The 19,352-nt window shown below is 39.1% G+C and overlaps 1 protein-coding gene across 1 annotated transcript in view; it reads right to left on the bottom strand.

Moving 5' to 3' along the window:
* The window catches only part of LOC141430983 (fatty acid synthase-like), a 62,070-nt gene that overhangs the window by 20,118 nt on the left and 22,600 nt on the right, over positions 1-19,352 (bottom strand). The window contains exons 6-19 of the mRNA XM_074091893.1: positions 18,321-18,437; positions 17,662-17,825; positions 13,864-14,006; positions 11,913-12,116; positions 11,224-11,413; positions 10,552-10,714; positions 10,003-10,172; positions 9,397-9,548; positions 8,660-8,843; positions 7,734-7,882; positions 7,049-7,233; positions 6,167-6,286; positions 2,814-2,923; positions 469-659 (exon numbers count right to left, since the gene is read on the bottom strand). Of these exons, the coding sequence (XP_073947994.1) occupies positions 469-659; positions 2,814-2,923; positions 6,167-6,286; positions 7,049-7,233; positions 7,734-7,882; positions 8,660-8,843; positions 9,397-9,548; positions 10,003-10,172; positions 10,552-10,714; positions 11,224-11,413; positions 11,913-12,116; positions 13,864-14,006; positions 17,662-17,825; positions 18,321-18,437 (2,242 nt within the window). The remainder of the gene's footprint in view (positions 1-468; positions 660-2,813; positions 2,924-6,166; positions 6,287-7,048; positions 7,234-7,733; positions 7,883-8,659; positions 8,844-9,396; positions 9,549-10,002; positions 10,173-10,551; positions 10,715-11,223; positions 11,414-11,912; positions 12,117-13,863; positions 14,007-17,661; positions 17,826-18,320; positions 18,438-19,352) is intronic.

Below are 19,352 nucleotides of genomic sequence, written 5' to 3'. Positions count from 1 at the left end.
ATACGGTAATTAGACTTGAGTGCACAGATAAATGTAACTGGCAGCCATCCTTTTTCTACATGTGCACTCAGTCTCAGGGCCGTGTCGCTTTTGCATAAAAAAAATGAAACGGCAATTAGACGGGTGCACAGTAAAATGGGAAGGACCGACCTAAAATTGATAATAAGATAGGATAAGAAGGATCCACTGGGCTTTGATAGCTTCTTTATATTGCTATTCTTTAACTAGCAAAAAAAGTTATATAGTACGGAGAACAGATGACCTTTGGAGCCGAAAAATTCTCAAATGGAGACCGCGGATCGGCAAGCACAGTGTAGGACGTCCACCAACGACATAGACACATGACCTGGTTAAAGCCGCGTGTTCATGGTCCCAACCGAAGCAACTGGAGGTCTATGGGGGAGGTCTGTGTCCAACAGTGGACGTCCTGAGGTTGATAACTTGATGATGACAAAAAGTAGATCGTACCTCAAAGTTGCCACTGCCTTTTTGGATCATGATGATGAATTCAAGATTTCCATCCTTGGGAATGTTGGTGGCTCTCTGGAAGCGAACGTTCTCGAAGACGACAGACACTTCAGTGAAGAGTTCTCCCATCATCATGCCGAGGGTCTCCCACACGAGCACCAAGTAGCCCGTTGCCGGGTACAGGTTTCGACCTTGAAGAAAATATCAGCTGTTATTTTTAAAGTTTTTATTTAACGTGTTGGATAAAAAGGTCCTACTAATGTTATAAATATGATAATTTGAGAGCATACTGTGACCGCTTGTGTATGTGTGTGTTTTCGAGACCTAGGCCTCTCAAGCAGAGGATCGTGGGTTCAAACCCGTGCTCGCAGCTCTGCGGGGCTAGTCCGAAATTCAAAAATCGCAGTTCGTGTCGTTCCGTCCCTCTGACACTTCTTCTATTTAATACGAGAGTGAGAGGGACAGTACGATACGAACTTCGATTTTCGAATAGCGGAGTAGGCCCTCTGGATTTCTTGACGTCAATGAAGGAAAACGTCACAGAAAGCTGCAACGCGATTCAATGGTATGTGTGAAGTTGACAAGTCCCATTGGGCTCGCGCGGGAACTAAGTCCCAAGCCGTCTTATTCCGAGAGACTAGTGCCCAACAGTGGGACGTATATAAGCCGGGATAATGTGGGTTACAGAAATGAGGAGATACGTAGAAGAACAAGGGTCACCGATATAGCCAAGCGAATTAGCTCGTTGAAGTGGCAATGGGCAGGCCATATAGCACGGAGAAAAGATGGTCGTTGGGGCCGAAAGGTTCTCGAGTGGAGACCGCGGATCGGCAAGCGCAGCATAGGACGTCCACCAAAGAGATGGACGGATGACCTGGTTAAGACGCGGGTTCACGGTGGATGCAAGCCGCTTCCAACCGAGGCAATTGGAGGCCTATGTCCAACAGTGGACGTCTTATGGCTGATATGTTAATGATGATGATGATGTGGGTTACACTTTTACTTTAGCTAGTTTGCTAATAGTGAAAAGCAGCCTGTGGCCGGCTCCTATTTCGGTTGAATGCTGTAATGAATTACGGTCCATTCTCAATTAATTGGAACAAAACCGCAACTAATCGAGTCTGGAATTTAAATGGTCGTGTTGTTGTGGGTATGTACAAGCTGTATCCGAATCTAATTGTTATTATTATCTGTATCTAATCTACACACACACACACACACATAAACATCACGCCTGTATTCCCAAATGGGGTAGGCAGAGCACACGAAACGTTACAGCTTCGGAGCCACTTTTAGCAATTTAGGTTTTAAGTTTGACAAAAACGGTACAATAGTGACAGGTTGCTAATCTAATCTATAATCTATGTATCTATCTATATTCTATAAATTATTCATATTTTGTATATACATGTGATCAATCCAAATGGGTCAGTAGAGAGAAGTTAGAAACTATGAGAGAGAACGAAATCATTTCTTAGGTAGGAACCATGGCGTCCATTTTAAATTTAATAAAAATTACATTCAATTTTTTTATAACTCTCATACCTACAAATCGGGAATGGCAACAATGCGCTTTTAATAAAAAAAAATTTAACCCCCGACGCAAAAAGAGGGGTGTTATAAGTTTGACCGCTATGTGTGTATGTCTGTGGCACCGTAGCTATTAACGGGTGGACCGATTTGAATGCGGTTTTTTTATTTGAGGTTTCTAACAATGGTTCTAAGACATGTTTCATCAAAATTGGTTTAGCCGTTTTTGGGACATTGAAATTAGAAGTGACGAAGTCGGGGGTTTTCCTACTTTTATTTAGTTTCACCTGACCCGTTGTCTGTCTGTAGTCAAATCTTGAAAGTTAAATTCGATTCGACCAACTTACAGTAGTCGGATTGACTTGAAATTTGGCATACTTATGTAAATTGCGTGACAATTCAATAATCTGGTAGTGACATCCTGGTAGTCCGGCCAGGATCGTCTCCGCAGGATGGAACTCTTCAACTATTAATGGCATCGACTTAAAATTTGGTACGCCAATGTAGTTTGGGTGACAATGCAAGTAAAGTCGACAAAAAGTACAGTCAGCAAAAAAAGCTTGTATTAAAAAAGATTTTTTTACCAAAAACTTATTTAATTCAAGCACTTTTTTACCGGCTGCACTTGCATTGGCAATGAAATTAGGTACTACACATTGCATACCGAATTTCCAGCCTGGAAGCTCAGCCCCCCGTTCAGTAACACCTGAACCCGTGAGATACACGTTTGACCCCATCAACACTTTTCATCATGTGAGATAGGGTCAATCACGAGATTCACGGGTCAGTATTATGTAAGATAGGGTAGTTTTTACCGTCGACGACGTGTCCCGCCATGTACTCGCTGTCCTCGTCTACTATGGACATGCGCACTGTCCGCTCTCCTGACTTCATCTTCTCCTGCGCCTTGTACGATGTCACGTACCTGTGGTCAAAGTGAAAGTCAAAGTCAAAATATTTTTATTAAATTTGTATTCAATATGTATTGTTAAATAATAAAATTATAATTAGATAACACAGTTTGCGCATTTGAAAATTTGTGGAGTCTACGACAAATTATCTACTTATTGCTATATCGCAAGAATAGGACTCAAAGAAATAGACATACCTACACTTATAGTGCGCGATGTATTCCATACGCTCGAAAAACACAATCCTCCTTCGACCAGTCGGGTAAAAATTCGGTCATTGCTTTCGATACCATTATGATTTATTACTCATGTCTGGTTACGTGGTGGCGTCTGTACCCTCTTGATAAACTTGGCAACTTAGTAATATATCCGTCTTAGAAACCGAACCAATCTGTCTAGTTTCTTTTAATTAAAACTAGCTAGTCGGGAATTCGGGGCCGCACAAGTCGGGTGCACACCAACCGCTTGGATAAAGTTGACATACAAGTGTGTGAAATTGACCCGGGCAAAGTTCAAGGCCGATTAGTGGCAAAGTTGACATACAAGCTACATGTACAATTGGCTCGGATAAAATCCATACCGATTACTGAAAATAATTTACCGAGTTAAGAAACACATAGTAAAACTTTTGACTTTAAAATTCCTACAAAAATTTGCTCGATCAATTGGGTTACTCGCATAGCCCTGGTCCTGACATGCGTACGACAAACATACATTATTTGCAATTGACCATTCTATCCTAATTAGAAAATTATTGTAAATGATAATTTCAATTACCTACCTAACTGTTAAATTAGACTTTTAGTTGCTTTCAAATAAATATCGAAGCGAGTTGGTCAATGTTATTACAGTAAAAAAACTATAAGGAAAGCGCGTATTTAAATCATCCAATTGTGACTGGGCCTAGCAGCAAATATTGATCATCTCTGTACAAGAAATTGCACAAGGGATCTCAAACACTTCGATGTTTGAAAAAGCGCAGGACGGCATGGCAGCGCCGGTACAGAATATCCGGTAAGGTTGGTGTGGACCCAACTAATAACGAGCGACTAATATTAATAGTCGTACATCCGTCAGTAGCCCGCAAACAAATCGCTGCCTGTGATCCATCGCTGCCACTTTGTATGGTGACTCCAATACGTAAGGGCGTTTTTCATCAAAAACTGCATTTTTAACCCCCGATGCAAAAAGAGGGGTGTTATAAGTTTGACCGCTAATCTGTGTCTGTCTGTGGCACCGTAGCTCTTAAACGGTTGGACCGATTTGAAGGCGGTTTTTTTTATTTTAAAGCAAGTTTTCTAGCTATGGTTCTTAGACATGTTTTAAAATTAAAATCATTCATGTGACAAAGTCGGGGGTTGTTGCAATTTTTGTTGGTTAGGTTTGGTTAGTTTTAAACCTACCTATACCTTTCCACTAATCCCATGTGTTTGTAAATTATTCATGCTAAACGGCTGAATGAATTTGGATAAAATTTGGTATGTATTTAGCTAGACATGTAATTTTGCGCGAATGAGATGTTGGTCATACAACTAAGATATGTGTATTCCCATGGGAATTTAGTAAAACCAGGAAATTTCAATTAGACTGTGAGAGTTCATCAAATTTAGCAAAATTTAATGTGCTCCAGAAGCTAAACCGAGGCCTTGATTTTTTTTAAATACTGTAGTGTACTATTATAATGATAATAATGAATTTAAAAAGAAAACTATCACAGCCTAGTAGGCTTTACAAGTTAACTAGTTATAGTCGACCAAAACTTAATATTGAGTATTTTCCGCACATTAGATTACTTATTCTGTGATATTAAACTATGGAACCTTACACTGCGCAAGGCCCAACACTCTCTTGGCCGACTTTTTTAATCGTTTAAATATCTGTGCCTATATAATCAGTTATTTCATGATCAAAGGACCTTTTACATCGATTGAAGTTTCAAAGTCACCGTTAACGAGTCACAATCTCACAATATTAAATTTCAATACGGTATTTGACAACTCCTGGATTTGCCATATCTTAATATTATTTATAAATGAAACGGATACAAAATTCAGATCTATTGTCAAGAAGACATTAATATCAAAGGCGTATTATAAAGTTAATGATTATATCATGGACAGGGATATTTGGAAATAATTCCGATCCGCATTAGCGATCCCTTCAAATAGCGAACCTACTGTGTTAAAAATAAAGTTGTGTTAAATACTTGTGATGTATACATATATCATTTAATAATATTGTAAATCTGTTTTAAAAAAAAATATACCTCGTTGAGTTTCTTGCCGGATTCTTCTCAGCAGAGGTTTTTCCGAACCGGTGGTAGATTTTTTTTTGACATTCATAAGTGCTTGTTATAGCCTAAACTGAATAAAGATATTTTGACTTTGACTTTGACTTTGACTATTATGAAAATATAGATGTACAGACAGTGTTTAGCGAAGAGAAAACTTAATTCGGTTGAAAATTGGGTTTATAGTGATTTTTTGAAAAATCTATATACCTGTCTCTTTCTCAAACGCTTTTCTATGCAGCAAGTATGGCGCTACTAGCGTGTGACGTCACATACCAGTATGTCTTTCTCTGTCTAATCTTGAATTTCAAACCTTTATAACTTTGTTATTTGTAAAGGTAGCTTAAAAGTTGTTTCTCTATTTTAAAACAGGCATTGTGTAGTTTTAATTTATAAAACATATACAAAATAGTCAAATACCGTATTATCTAACTTTATTAGGTATGTAACTAAACATAAATCTTTGGACAAAGCGGTTTTCTAATTTTTTGCTGAAGACAGTTTTATCAAATAATTAATTTCCCAGCTGTTTTATGTTATATCTATATATGTTTTATAACGATTTTTATTAAAACTGTATTTCAGGGTTGCTATAAAACTAACCTAACCCCACAAAGGGTTCTACAGGATGGTCCTGAAATATACCTAATCCTGAATACCTAGTTTACAATTTGAGAATGGAAATTGTTCGTCCATATGAAACAAATCTTTTTTTTTCAGTGTATAATTTCTAAAATCTAACGTATTAAATCTACCTAACCTGGACAAATCATAAAATGGCGGCGTTTCATGATATGCCTAGGAGTTTCATGATTGCCTAAACGTCACTAGGCAAATCGTTAAACGTTGAGTTTTGAACGATGTGGCGGATGTCCTTTAGCCAAATCCTGAAATTGCGCCATTTCAGGACATGCCTAGGAATGAAGTCGATGAGCCTGTGTAGGTATAAGAGCTATTATTTACTCACCAGTCTTCACTATGCTCCCACTCCACTAGATGTGAGATCATAGGTGTTCCAATAGACACTGGGTACTGTACATGCGGGTACACCTCAGCTAGCCGCGGGTTCAAACCCACCTCGTACATCCTGAGGAGAGAGACGAATTCAGTCCTGCTCGTATCTATAATCATCATTATCATCAACAACAGCAATATCATCAGCATCTCCTGCTTATGTACCTACGTCTCATTGCGGGACATAATCTCCTCTTATATTAAGAAGAAGCCGTGGAGGCCTAGTGGTTTGACCTACCGCCTCTCAAACAGAGTATCGTGGGTGTTAACCCCGGCTCGCACCTCTGCGTTTTTCTAAATTAATGTGCGAAATTACATTAGAAATTTACCACGAGCTTCACGGTGAAGGAAAACATAATCTGCACAAACCAGCGAAGTAATTCAATGGTGTGCGTGAAGTTCCCAACCCGCACTGGGCCCGTGTAGGAACTACGGCCCAAGCTCTTTCATTCTGAGCCGAGCAGTGCCCAGCAGTGGGACGTATATAGGCTGGGATGGTGATATTAAGAAGGCTTGAGTTGTAGATCCCACCCGGGCTCAGAATTTATTGGGAACTTCACACACAGCATAGAGTTGCTTCGCAGGCGTGTATCAGGTTTCACCAGATGTCTTTTTATCTTTCAAATATATTATTTCCCATATAAATTCCAAATAGCTTAAAATTTTCAGTTCGGCTTCGAACCCTCGATCATTATCTTGAGACACCATCGGTAAACCTCGTAAGACCCGTAAGAAGAATTTGAAACTTGATGTCAATGCGTAAAAGTTGATACTTGTATTTGCTTTCAAAGTATGTCCTAAACTTGGGACGACTTGGAAAATAATTTAGACTCACTTTCCTAAAGCAGTCAGGAAGACCTGGACATTGTCTTCGTTCCCTCTCTGGGTCAGTGGTATATTGACGACATCCTTCGAAAGGGAGCGTCTCAGGATGGCCTGCAGAAGACCATGAGGCGCAACCTCGATGGTGACGGCGTTAGGGTGAATCAGACGCGAGGCTTCTTCGAAAAGAACTGGGCTCTGAGGATAAATATGATTGATGAAACAAAGACTTTGATAAGATTTAAGAAGATTGAAGAACCACACCAATGATGGTTCTTTGCTCGGCATTTCTTAGCTGTGGTATATAAGTAGATATTGTAAATGGCATCTATTCATCATCATCATCCCAGCCTATATACGTCCCACTGCTGGGCACAGGCCTCCTCTCAGAACAAGAGGGCTGGCATCTATTATTGAAAATCTATTGAAAAATAAGCAAGATTTTATGAGCAAAACAGTTAAAATAGGTACATCCCGTCTCTTTCTAGAAAAATATATATTTTGTACGGACTTTCAATGGTCGTCGTAGAACAATTATCAAAAACGTGATTGTTTTTAAGATATTTAAAACATTCTTTCACTACTCGATTTCTCTCACAATAAAAAGCTATTCAAATAAATAAATAATGCTTGCACGTTCCCGCTATTTCTTTCACGTTGATTTTTATTTATGGGCCATTTAAAACGACATTACGCACCAGTAAGTTGTTAGTGTGGTATTCAGCCGATGAGAATTCTGCTTTCGCGTCGTTCCAGAACTGCTGCGGCACTGAGGTGGAAACCCAGCGCTCTGAACGAGGCTTTGGCTCCGGGATCACTTTCTTCATGTACTTCAGAAGGGTTGGACCTGGTTACAAATAGTTTTGTTTTAACTCGTTTAATATTGAAAAATGTAGTCGGTCTACTAGTTTAATAGACCTTACATTTACGAATGTTGAAGGTATGTTAAAGTTATGTTGTATGTTATAATGTTAGAAGAACGGATTGTTAAGTAAAAGATGTGACCGTCCTGGTAGAGTACCTTTATTGCACTAAAATAATATGAAAGAAATACATTTAATTGCGTAAGTTTACGTAAACAGTGTGACGTACACAGAGGGTGCAGCGTCCGCCTAACATTAATGGCGAGCGTGCTCGTACAGCTTCACTAAGTAATTTTTTATCCATGTCTATGTATGTAACGAAATCTTTGAACTTGATTTTCACCCACGTCTTATTATAAGTGAAGCAGAACTACTTAGGCAATTTTGGATTTTTTCTTGTCATTGAATTAATAAAGAATCCAAACTCGCAGGGAATTAACGCTCGGCACCCTTTTAATGGCTAAAAAAAAACACGAATTTACTCGTTTTTACAGCTAAGTCTGTAACGAAGTTTGTAACTCAAAAACTGGCCAAGTGCGTTGGACTCGAGCACTGAGGGTTCTGTAGGAATTTGTAGGTATCTATTAATATCCGTGTTAGCAGCGTTTTGCCAAGTGCGGTAGAGAACCATAAAAACTCGAATGCATTGATGACAGCAGATGTGAAAAGCTACGATATCGATTTTGGAAGACGCGATTCCAATTTCTCTTAACATTACCAAGTTTTGTAGTTTTTGTTATGGTTCAGAAAAATAATCTTACCAGCTTCTGCGATGTATCTGGAATGGTAGGCAATGTTGGAGCATGGGACTTCTTTGGCAAAGATACCCTTGGCGGTAAGCTTGCCAACAAACTGCTTCATGGCCTCAGCAGGGCCCGAGATAGTGCTCGACTCTGGACCATTGCGGCAGGCCACCTCGATTTCGTGCGGGCACATTGTCTTCATCTGTGACAGAAAATATTTCTCTTGTGACATTTGAGACCACTACTTACCACCACCATGATATGACCATTTAGAATTTTAGATTTTGAATGTTACATGGTCACATGGTCATTGTTTACAAGTACGACATCATAAGCTGAAATTGTACACTTTTTTTGTTTAAAAATTTGACAATAACGTCCTTAAATTGTGGCAAAATCAAATCCAATCAAGTCATATTAAAATATTTTTATTCAATTTAGGCTATTATTATAACTTTAGACAAATTTGCCGACGTCGAAAAATTTACCTCCAGTTCGGAAAAAACCTCTGTTGAGAAAAAACCGGCAAGAAGTTCTACGAGATAGATAATATTTTTTTCGAAACAATACATAATTTTATGATTTAAATTCGGGTTTTGTTCCGCGTAAATTAAAATCTACATTTTCCCACTTGATGTTATAGTGTTTGATATGATTATTTGTAAAATTATAGGTAAAATAGATAGCAGAAACAAAGACGATGTATTGATGCCAACAGTGTTAGAAGCATTCTGACTACCATTGCTGGTTCTGACCTGGTTGTAGCCCAGTCCTACGGCCGCCATGGATCCCTTGATGAAGGGTGTATCGATGGAAGCCTTGCCGCGGTAGTAGGCAGCCAGGATCATCTGTTCAGCCGTGAAGCAGCCATCGGCGTACGCGCAGCCGAGCTCGCCCACGCTGTGACCTAAAAAGGGAGTTCAAACGTACTTGATCACATCTTTATAAAAGAGTAACGAGACTAACTAACTGATGAACTAAGTAACAGACAGACAACGTACTGCCTATCGAACTTGGGCTTGAGACTAGAAATTAAGCAAACAATTTTATCTTGAGTCTCGTAGAGTTGCACTAAAAGGGAATTCCTGGAATTCCTGTGGCCATTTTTTATGGTAAAAATGGTATCCACATTAACTTAAGCCACGAGCATAAGTTAGTATGGATATAAACACAAGGGTCCTGCTTTTTCAGACCTAATTAAAATGATTAAATCTACAGTTTATTTATGACCGATTACTTAATTTATAAAAAAAATAAAGTTGAAAATAGAAGAATGAAATCAGAGAAGTTGAAGAAACAAGGCTTGGATTAACGAAGGAAGCTATTGATGAAGTTGAACTTAAATCAGATCTTAAACATACCAATAATGTGATCAGGCTCGATGCCGACAGCCTTCAGAACATCAGTGAGACCAACTTGAACGGCGGCGATACCGATGAACGAGTGCAAGATGTTATCGTAGATCTTTGGGTCAGGATCCGTCACGATTTTCGTTAGATTTACACCCAGAGGTTCAAGAGCTTTGTGGCACCTAGATGGCAAAATTGTAATTTTTAGTATGATGATTTACGTCTTAGGCTTGAGGTTCTATTGTTCGATGCGCAATCAGTTGCAAATCGAAGTCAGGACCATTTCTACTTTTGGTTGATAGAAACAAATGGTGATTACTATTGATATAAAGAGGGCAATAATGGCCTCTAGCTTTACTTGAACATAGGTATTTCTGTAATAGCGATAAAGAGTTATACGAAGTAAATAACCACTGTCTCATAGAATACTTTTGTAGAATATATGAGATAAGCTTCTAAAAATCCCAAAGTATTTTTAGTTTTTGTCATTGTCATTACGAAATAAGGCATTCTGGTATGAAGTAAATGTACAAGATAGTAATGAGTTCTTTATTGTCTTACTTGTGTATAGCGGCAGCAAAGATAGGCAGCCTCATGAGCTGAGCTGCCATGCCGGCCCATTGGGATCCCATCCCAGAGTAGACGAACCAGACGGGGCGTTTTACGCCGGAGAAGTACTCCATGCTGCGCACGAGCGATTTGGCATTCGATGTGCCGTCTTTGCCTGTATTATAGACCATTGTTTACTTGGCGTGTAAAAATATTTGTCACATGAAATTATTTTTGGAATGGTACTGGAACGAGAACACAAAGAAAACGATGAAAATTGTTATTTAGTATAATTTTGTGATGGTTGCTTTACCAAATACTAAGTGTACCAAAGCGATAAGTATACACTGCGAAAGTTTTCATCTGTTTTCGAATTGGCTGTACTTATCAAATTATTTGGTGAATTCTGTTGCATGTAGGTAATCATTTGAACACCATATGTAGCCCAGTATTTGCTGTTCTTTAGCCGATACTCATCAACTCATTGCTATTGTATTAAGCCAAGACACAGGCAGCGACACGTGGCTTAAGTCTCTTTTTCAATAAGGACAGATGATGAATGATGCATCAAAACTGTTAGATGCAAAGACGTACAACGGTTCTTTATAATTGGCCAGCTGGCGTCTCCAGGTTAAAAAAGAGAAGATCACGAACCAAACATAAAGCTACAAGAAATACACTTACGTAGTAACGTGTAACCCCTCACAACATGCCCTCCAATGTCTTCCTCGTGGATAGCATGCCAGAGTCGCACCAGTTCAGCGTCTAATGGCCTCGACTCCAAGTCGTTCAGGATCTTGTCGACGGCGGACTCTGTGCGACCAGAGGCGCATACCAAGCGAGGCAAGTCGTCTCCTGGCAAACCGTGGTTTACCTGTCAGAAAAAGTTTAATTGTGAAAAAATCTGGTCATATAGTTACATTTCGATGCAAACAAAAAACTTTATAGCTACCTTACCTACAGTGGTTTAACAACCTTCCTACCAGTATTATAAATGTGTAAGTTTGTGAGTATGTGCGACGCGTGTGTGTGTGTGCATTTGTTACTCCTTCACGCTAAGACGGCTGGACTGATTTGGATGAAATTGGGTAAGTAGGTAGCTGGACGCCTGGTATAACACATACAGTCATAGGAGAGGAGACCTCTTCACTTCTTCTTATTGTCTTGTATCATTTTCACCACTAATTTTCTGTCACATTTCATAAGACGGGGGTTGAAAGAGACGGGGAATGCGACCGTGAACGTCAGCGTGTTAGACAATACGGTTTCAGATCTTTCTCCAATCTTTGTTATACAGGTCACTTGGAAGAGACCGCTCTGAATTGCTTACTTTGTGAAGTATTTTGTATTCTATAAATCCTTTGTTCACTTACTTTGGTCCTGGCGACATTCTTCAGCATCACGTGAGCGTTAGCTCCGCCGAAACCGAAGCTGTTGATGGAGCTCAAGCCCTTGCCCCACGGGTGCTTGTCAGTCACCACTTGCAGACGACCACTGGCCAGCGCCTCCACGCCCTCGCGAGGAGTTGAGAAGTTTAGATTGGGCGGGATGAAGCCAGTCGTGTAGGCTATGCACATCTAAAGGAAATAATCCTGGATTTATAGTATGAAAGAGGTAGCTTAAACGATAATGTGAAAGTAATTGGATCTGATCAAGGCAGTACCGTGGAGTTTTGTTTCTCTATCGCACGTTTCTTTATCTTAAGGGCCAAAGACTAGGTCTTTGCTTTTATTCACTTGTTTTAGTTATTAATTCGTATCGAGTATCTTTGGTTGCCAATTCGCAAGAATTTGTAATCCTTTTTAATATTTATGAAAAAAAAAACACGGGACAATTCACACCAATTTACCTAGTCCCAAAGTAAGCTTAGCAAAGCTTGTGTTATGGGTACTAAGGAACGGATAAATATAATTAAATAGATAGATAAAAAATACTTAAATACATATATTAAACACCCAAGACCCGAGAACAAACATTCGTATTTTTCATACAAATATCTGCCCCGACACGGGAATCGAACCCGGGACCTCAAGCTTCGTAGTCAGGTTCTCTAACCACTAGGCCGTCTGGTCGTCTATTAGGTTTATCAAATTTACTTTTTGATAAATGTGATTTTTTCGCATATATATAATTATAAGTAATGTTGTAGCGTCATCGAATATACTAGATTCCTAAAAATATATAATTAATTCTTCAGTTAGATTTTCAAAAAATATCGTACTTTTGTCAAGTAAAGTTTCGCGTAACATTACACCTACCTACGTCCATTTTTTACTAACGAGTGGCGTCACGGGATACTTGGTCACTCTCGAACTTTGATGTACCTACATCATCTTTATTTGATTGACAAAAGAAAATCCATTTTTTTTTCTGATTATCTTACTAACGGACTAACATTCTATTTACCTATACTGTTTTACCAAGGAATGTATGCAATTAGGTTTTTGTTATAGTTTTTACTATAGGCACTTCACCCACGCTAATTCCGAATTTAGTTGTTTGTTCCATTAGTTTTTTTAACACCCCTTTGTTTCGTACTTGGCTGGCTGCAAGCTTTCGCTAAATTATTCCCCGTAAAGACGTACAATGGCCAGCTTTTACAAAAGCTTTAAGTCCGACTTAATATATTACTGTGAAATTCGAGCACGAGCCTTCTCCTGTTTGGGAAAAGCTCTATATAAGCTTTATTCACTGAAGCAAATAATGAGAGAGTGCGGTTTTATCTGAATTTAAATATTTTTACCTGTTTTTGTTTTTTACGTTATCTTTGTTCTGTGAAATTTATTCTTCCTTAATTTTTTACTGCTTTTTACAAAAAATCCCACGCGGGCTTAGCGCGAATCGGAAACTTCACAACTAATGGGTTTCTTTGCAGATGTGTGCAGGCTTCTCGATATTTTTCTGCATCATTCTTCAAGGCAAATTTCAAATGTAACAAGTAATATCGCACATAAATTTCGAAAAACATAGAGGTGCAAGCCTGGGTTCGAACCCACGAACTCTTGCTCCAGAGGCTAATAGGTCAAACCACTAGGCCACCACGACTAGCGACTTTATTTCTGATCATTCGATTTCAAAAACTAGATTTACATAAATCCGACCCGTGATTAACCCCCCATCTCACCTAATGGAAAGTGCAAATATTAAGACCAAAGGTCTCAATGGTTCAGTAACAGCCTCACTCTTAGCCCTGATGAGCCCTAGATTGTATTTATCCGGAAATACAGACGATGGGAGCTCATTCCATTCCTTATCAGTTCACATTGTAAAAGACGAGATCGAATGAGATCTGATCTGATCCAACGAGATCAAACGCCTCGATACCTTAGCAACAGAGCAGAGTCCAGAGGCAGGCTCGCTGTGCCCCAGGTTAGACTTGATGGAGCCGATGAGCAGAGGTTTGTCGCGTCCGCTGCAGAAGATCTCATCTATGGCCACGAGTTCTTCAGGATCGCCCACTTTTGTTCCTGTTGGAGAAACGAGATGTTTTAAGAGTGCACCGAACTTCTAGCGCATTTATTCGTCGATGATACTACAATGCCGCGTAAGCAACAATGGTTAATAGGTACGGCGTAACCTAAAAAAGTAGCAAATTGTAATTTCGTGGCTAGTAAAAGTAAACACCAATATATTTTTGATATTAACGCTTTTCTGAAAAAAAAATTACATTGTTGGTTACGTGGCATTGCAGTATCATCAAGGCATTCATTTCTTCCCTTGCTGTATCATTACTAGTAAAGCTTCAGTCTTGAAACTCATATGTAAGACTAGCCTGTTACTTGCAACTCAGTCCGCGTAGAATTCGTCTATTGCTATCCCGAGTTAATAACTATCCTATGTCCTTCCCTGGGACTCAAATTATGTGTGCCAAATTTCATCTAAATCGGTTCAGCGGTTTTGACGTGATGGAGTAACGAACAAATAAACAGACTTACAAACTTTCGCATTTATAATATTAGTGGAATGTTTGAGGATTTACTCTATAAATCATACACTGTAGTAACACAATTACTTGTAGTTCATTCGATATAAAAAGATCCCAAAGTCGTATATAAAAAAATATAATATTTATAGACGACTTATTTGGTGGTGGTTTAATGGTGTAACTGTTGCACAGCGGTCATGAGTTTTTGAGTGATAAGAAAACGTGATCTTTCTATCGCGTATACACGTAACATTTTTAAATTATGTAGGTATTTGTTGTAATACGAAGGAAATACCTAAAAACTCGCGCGTTCTGATCAACCTATCTTCCTCTTACCTACATATAATTAGTGCTAAATATATTAGTGCTAGAGACTCGGTGCCCCCTTAAGGTTTATTTTGACGAAGAGGCCGATCCTACGTTTTTGAAATAAACAATGAAACCACAGTGCTAGTTTAAAATAGAAACAAATAAATCTGCTTAGAAGATACGGAATTAAAACGGTATTTAGTTGCCAAGAAATCCTTTCAGAATCTACAAATTGTATTTCCCGCTGAAACCACTTGTGTTCCGACAATAGTCTTCTCGCAATAATTGTCTTGAGAATACACGTCTATTGTTCTTCTACTTCGTGTAAAATGGACATTGTCTGGCTCTTTTTAAATTATACAGCGGGTAAGGGATGTAAGAACGCGTACGCGGTGCCAACAAAAGTGAGCTACTTAGATTTTAGTGTTATGAGAGTTTTTTTTATTCTACTGAATAAATGTGAAACTTATTTGTGAGTGCGTGTATGCGTACACGTACGTGAGTATTTATTTGTCGACGCTAAAACGTCATGACAGATTTAAATAAAATTTTGTATAGGTAGTAAATTGAACGTCTAGAAATACTACGTACGTTACTATCCCGGCATTCTCATGGGAGCCATGTAAAATTTCAAAAAATCGTCTACACACATGAAATTTTGGATGGGTGTTTAGTGAAATGGAATGGAAATTCAGTGAAATCCTGGAATTTCAATTCCAATCACAGAACTAATGGTTTACCTAGGAAATAAGAATAAATCAGGCGTTAGTTTGATGATGATATCCGCAATAGAACTAAGGTTACCGACATAGCTCGAAGAATTGCGAAACTGAAGTGGCAATGGGCGGGGCACATTGCTCGCAGGACTGATGGCCGATGGGGTCAAAAGGTTCTCGAATGGCGTCCGCGGACCGGGAGACGAGCCGTCGGTAGGCCTCCAACAAGATGGAGCGACGACCTGGTTAAGATCGCGGGATCGCGGTGGATGCGGAAAGCACAAGACCGGTCTGAGTGGAGAGCCTTGGGGGAGGCCTATGTCCAGCAGTGGACGTCTTTCGGCTGACATGATGATGATGATGAGGCGTTAGTTTGAAAATTACAAATTGATTCGGGAGACCCAAGGCAAGCCTTTTTATATCTGTCAAAGTACTTATTACGGAAACATTTTGAGACCCCTTCCTTGCATACGGTGAAATTTCTGAATTATACATATTTAGCGAGCCTTTTTGTCGCATAACGCAAATTCAGTGCGTAAAATACTCTAACTTTGTACTTCACTTCACGTCCTTGTTTCTCATCCCACTTGCCGCTCCATTTTGAATGGAGGCAGCTAAACATAAACTAATTGCGCGCGGCTTTGTGCCGATGCGCTGAGTGGGTTGCAACTGGCTGCAACTAGATAGCGTTTGTTTTAATGCAGAATTGCCCTCGTAAAGTCCTTTTTAAAACGCTTTTGTTGCCATTTGTAGCTGCTTCTGTTTGCTACTAATGTTTTAAATGTGATAGCTTGGGAACTTGGATGTTGCTAGGGTTCCGTACCTCAAAAGGAAAATACGGAATTCTTATAGGATCAGTAAAGTTAGCTGTCCGTCTGTCTCTCGGTCCATCGGTCAAGATTATTTTTGGTTAGAAACGAAAAACTCAGAACTTTGAACGAACGATCCTCTGCTTAAGAGAGGCCCTAGGTCAAATCACTAAACCACTATCAGCTATCGGCAAAGTAACTGGTACAACATAAACTTAACAATTAATTATTTAAACGCTAGATCACGAAAGATACTTAGATGGCAGCCAGTCTTAATTTGTTAGAGCAGGGTTTCTTAAAATGGGGTACGCGAACCCCTAGGGGTTCGCTATTCGACAGTAGGGGGTTCGCGACAAGGTTTACGTGATGGTGGCTGCAAAACTGGCAAGATGATTAAGATTGGTTTTTGGAGTCTTTTTGTATTTTTTAACTCCAAATTTGTTACTTTTTGTTTATTTGCTGTTGTGTTGTTTGTTTCAGTTTGTATTTTCGTTGGCAAGACGATTCTTACCTATATTTGATACCTTTATTGACCTATATTGAAATACATATATATTCATTATTAATAACTTAGTTTCTTTAACACCATATTTTAATTATTTTCTTTGGGGTTCGCTGTTCGCTGTCGTCTAGAAACTTTAACAGGGGTACGTGGAGCCATAAGTTTGAGAAACCCTGTGTTAGAGCGAAAAGCTTCCTAAGAGTTTTCTCAAACTGGAAAGCGTAAGTCCACAGTGCAAAGTGCCATGTAGCCAATTTATCTCGTTTATGATGATGGAAAAAATACAATGTCAACTTTAAGGCTGAGGGGAATGTATAACAAGATTTTGCGCGGAAGCCCTAAGTATCTGGGTTAACAAGGTATGAAAGAGGCAGGAAAAAGTTTCATATAGCGGTTTGCTGAGAGCGGTGTTAGAAATGCTTTGAATTAAGTTAGAGCTCTTGATGCTGAGGTCTGTTTTAATAAAAATAGTTTAATAATAGTATTTTATGCGACAGTTGTATAGAGGGATCAAAAAAGGCGAGCGGCGTGAGTTACGATGTGAGCGTAGCGAACATCGTAAGAAGACGTCGCGACCTTTTTTTACTCAATTATGCGACGTTACATACATTATGTTTCTACGACTGTGAATTTATTATATATAATAAAAAAAAATGAGAAAAAAGTCTACAAACTTAAGTATCAACTATGACAAACGCAAATAAATACTACGTTTATTGCGTTTTTTTTGTAAAACAAACAAGTTTTGCGTTTGCAGTAAGGGGGCGGAAATGTTTTTCTTTCTGTCATTTAATACTTTATTGTGTTCTATCTTATAACTTTGTTTATACATCGAATAACCATTTTCTTTCTTTCATTTACCTGTGCCGTGAGCCTCAACGAACTCCATGGTTTGCGGAGGCACAGAGCATTCCTCGTAGAACTCCCTGAGCAACATTTTCTGGATGTGACCGGCTGGGTAGGTGATGCCCTGTTCTTTGTACCCATCGCAATTTGTCTTGGCGTGGAGGAGCTGGGCGTATACCCTATAAAAAAGTCATTCAATTTTAGCAAAAAAATCGGTCTTTATAGTTGGGTAGATTTTTGGGTCGAAAACACAACAAAAAAGTCTTGGGATACTCATTATCATCATCATTAAACATCAAACATTCGTGTTATTCATTATTCACACAAATAGCTGCCTCGGCCGGGGTCAAACCCAGGACCTCAAGCTTCATTGTCAGTTCTCTAACCACTTGGCTATCCGGTCGTCATTTTTGGGATTGGACATGGACACGTATTTTTTTGTCAATCCAACAATAAATGACAAAGGTAAGTATAGCTACAAGGCTCCGAAGCAATATTTCGAAAATCAAAATTTCTAAGTACAGTCGAGGGCATAAATAATTTACATTTCAAAGGCGTCAAAGATATCTATACACTTTTATGCCACTAACCATAACGTTGATGTACATGTATTTGACGCTATGGCTGTATAGATATTTATGCCTTCGACTATACCTACGAAGCTAGTAATTTACCTTCTAGAATCCTTAGCTTTTTGAAGGAAGCAGACGACAATGGCTTCCGAACGAGCGTACCCGTTGGCGTTGTTGTCGAAACTCTTGCAGCTGCCGTCAGGCGACAACACTCCCAATCTAAAAGTAAAAGAAGCATTTTAATATAACCCACCCTGACAACTACCTAACTTCATCAGATGCAAAGAACTAAAATAATTCCCTTGCTCACCCGCGAACTTACGACAGCTAAGCTTATGCAAAATATGCGTGTTCATGCAGTTCCTCCACCTCCACACTGTAAGATCACACAAATCAAACACCATGATAGATCTTTAAATGTAGTACGTGAAGTAGCGAAGCCATATTTTGTATTTTAGCTATCGTAAGTTGAATTATTTTAGTTCATTGATATGGACCTCCGCAAAGTAACGCCTGATTTAATAAATTATTCATCAGATGCGTCACAATTACTTCGTGGTGATTTTCAAATACAATCATTACGTACTCGTAACATGAATTTAAATGATAATAAAGAATCCCCAGGTAATTAAATTTGACATAAATAGTTCTGTAGTAATTTAATTTAGCCGCGCCATGATTTTTTCAGTTCACGTGTCTTAACCCTTTGACCGCCACGGTCGGTAAAACACGACAGCTGAAAAAAGTGCCATAGTGGCCATATGGAACGATTTTCAGAAAAAAAAATGTATTAAATGATATTGTAACGGATAACTCACGTCTTAAACCGAGTTTAGCTCGACCGAGTTTAAGACGTGAGTTATCCGTTACAATATCATTTAATATGAGTGAGTCTCACGGTAGTTTCATGTTGAAAAAAAATTGTCTGCGCAAACGCAACCACAATTCATCTCTTTACTGCAATACTACTTGAAAGCCCCCATTCTCCTACCAATATGACGTAGCGTCATGAAAAGCAAACTGAGACGCGTCGCGTTTTTATCGCTCGTGACTTTTACGGTGCTGGTTTTTAAGAATCTGAATACTGAATCGTTGCTTCAGCAGAGCTTGCTGCCTCTCGCGAGCCATTCCCGT

This window comes from Choristoneura fumiferana, chromosome 9 (genome assembly GCF_025370935.1).
Source record: "Choristoneura fumiferana chromosome 9, NRCan_CFum_1, whole genome shotgun sequence".
Taxonomy (NCBI): domain Eukaryota; kingdom Metazoa; phylum Arthropoda; class Insecta; order Lepidoptera; family Tortricidae; genus Choristoneura; species Choristoneura fumiferana.
Note: the sequence above shows the minus strand (reverse complement) of the source record. Positions and strands in the feature narration are given on the sequence as shown.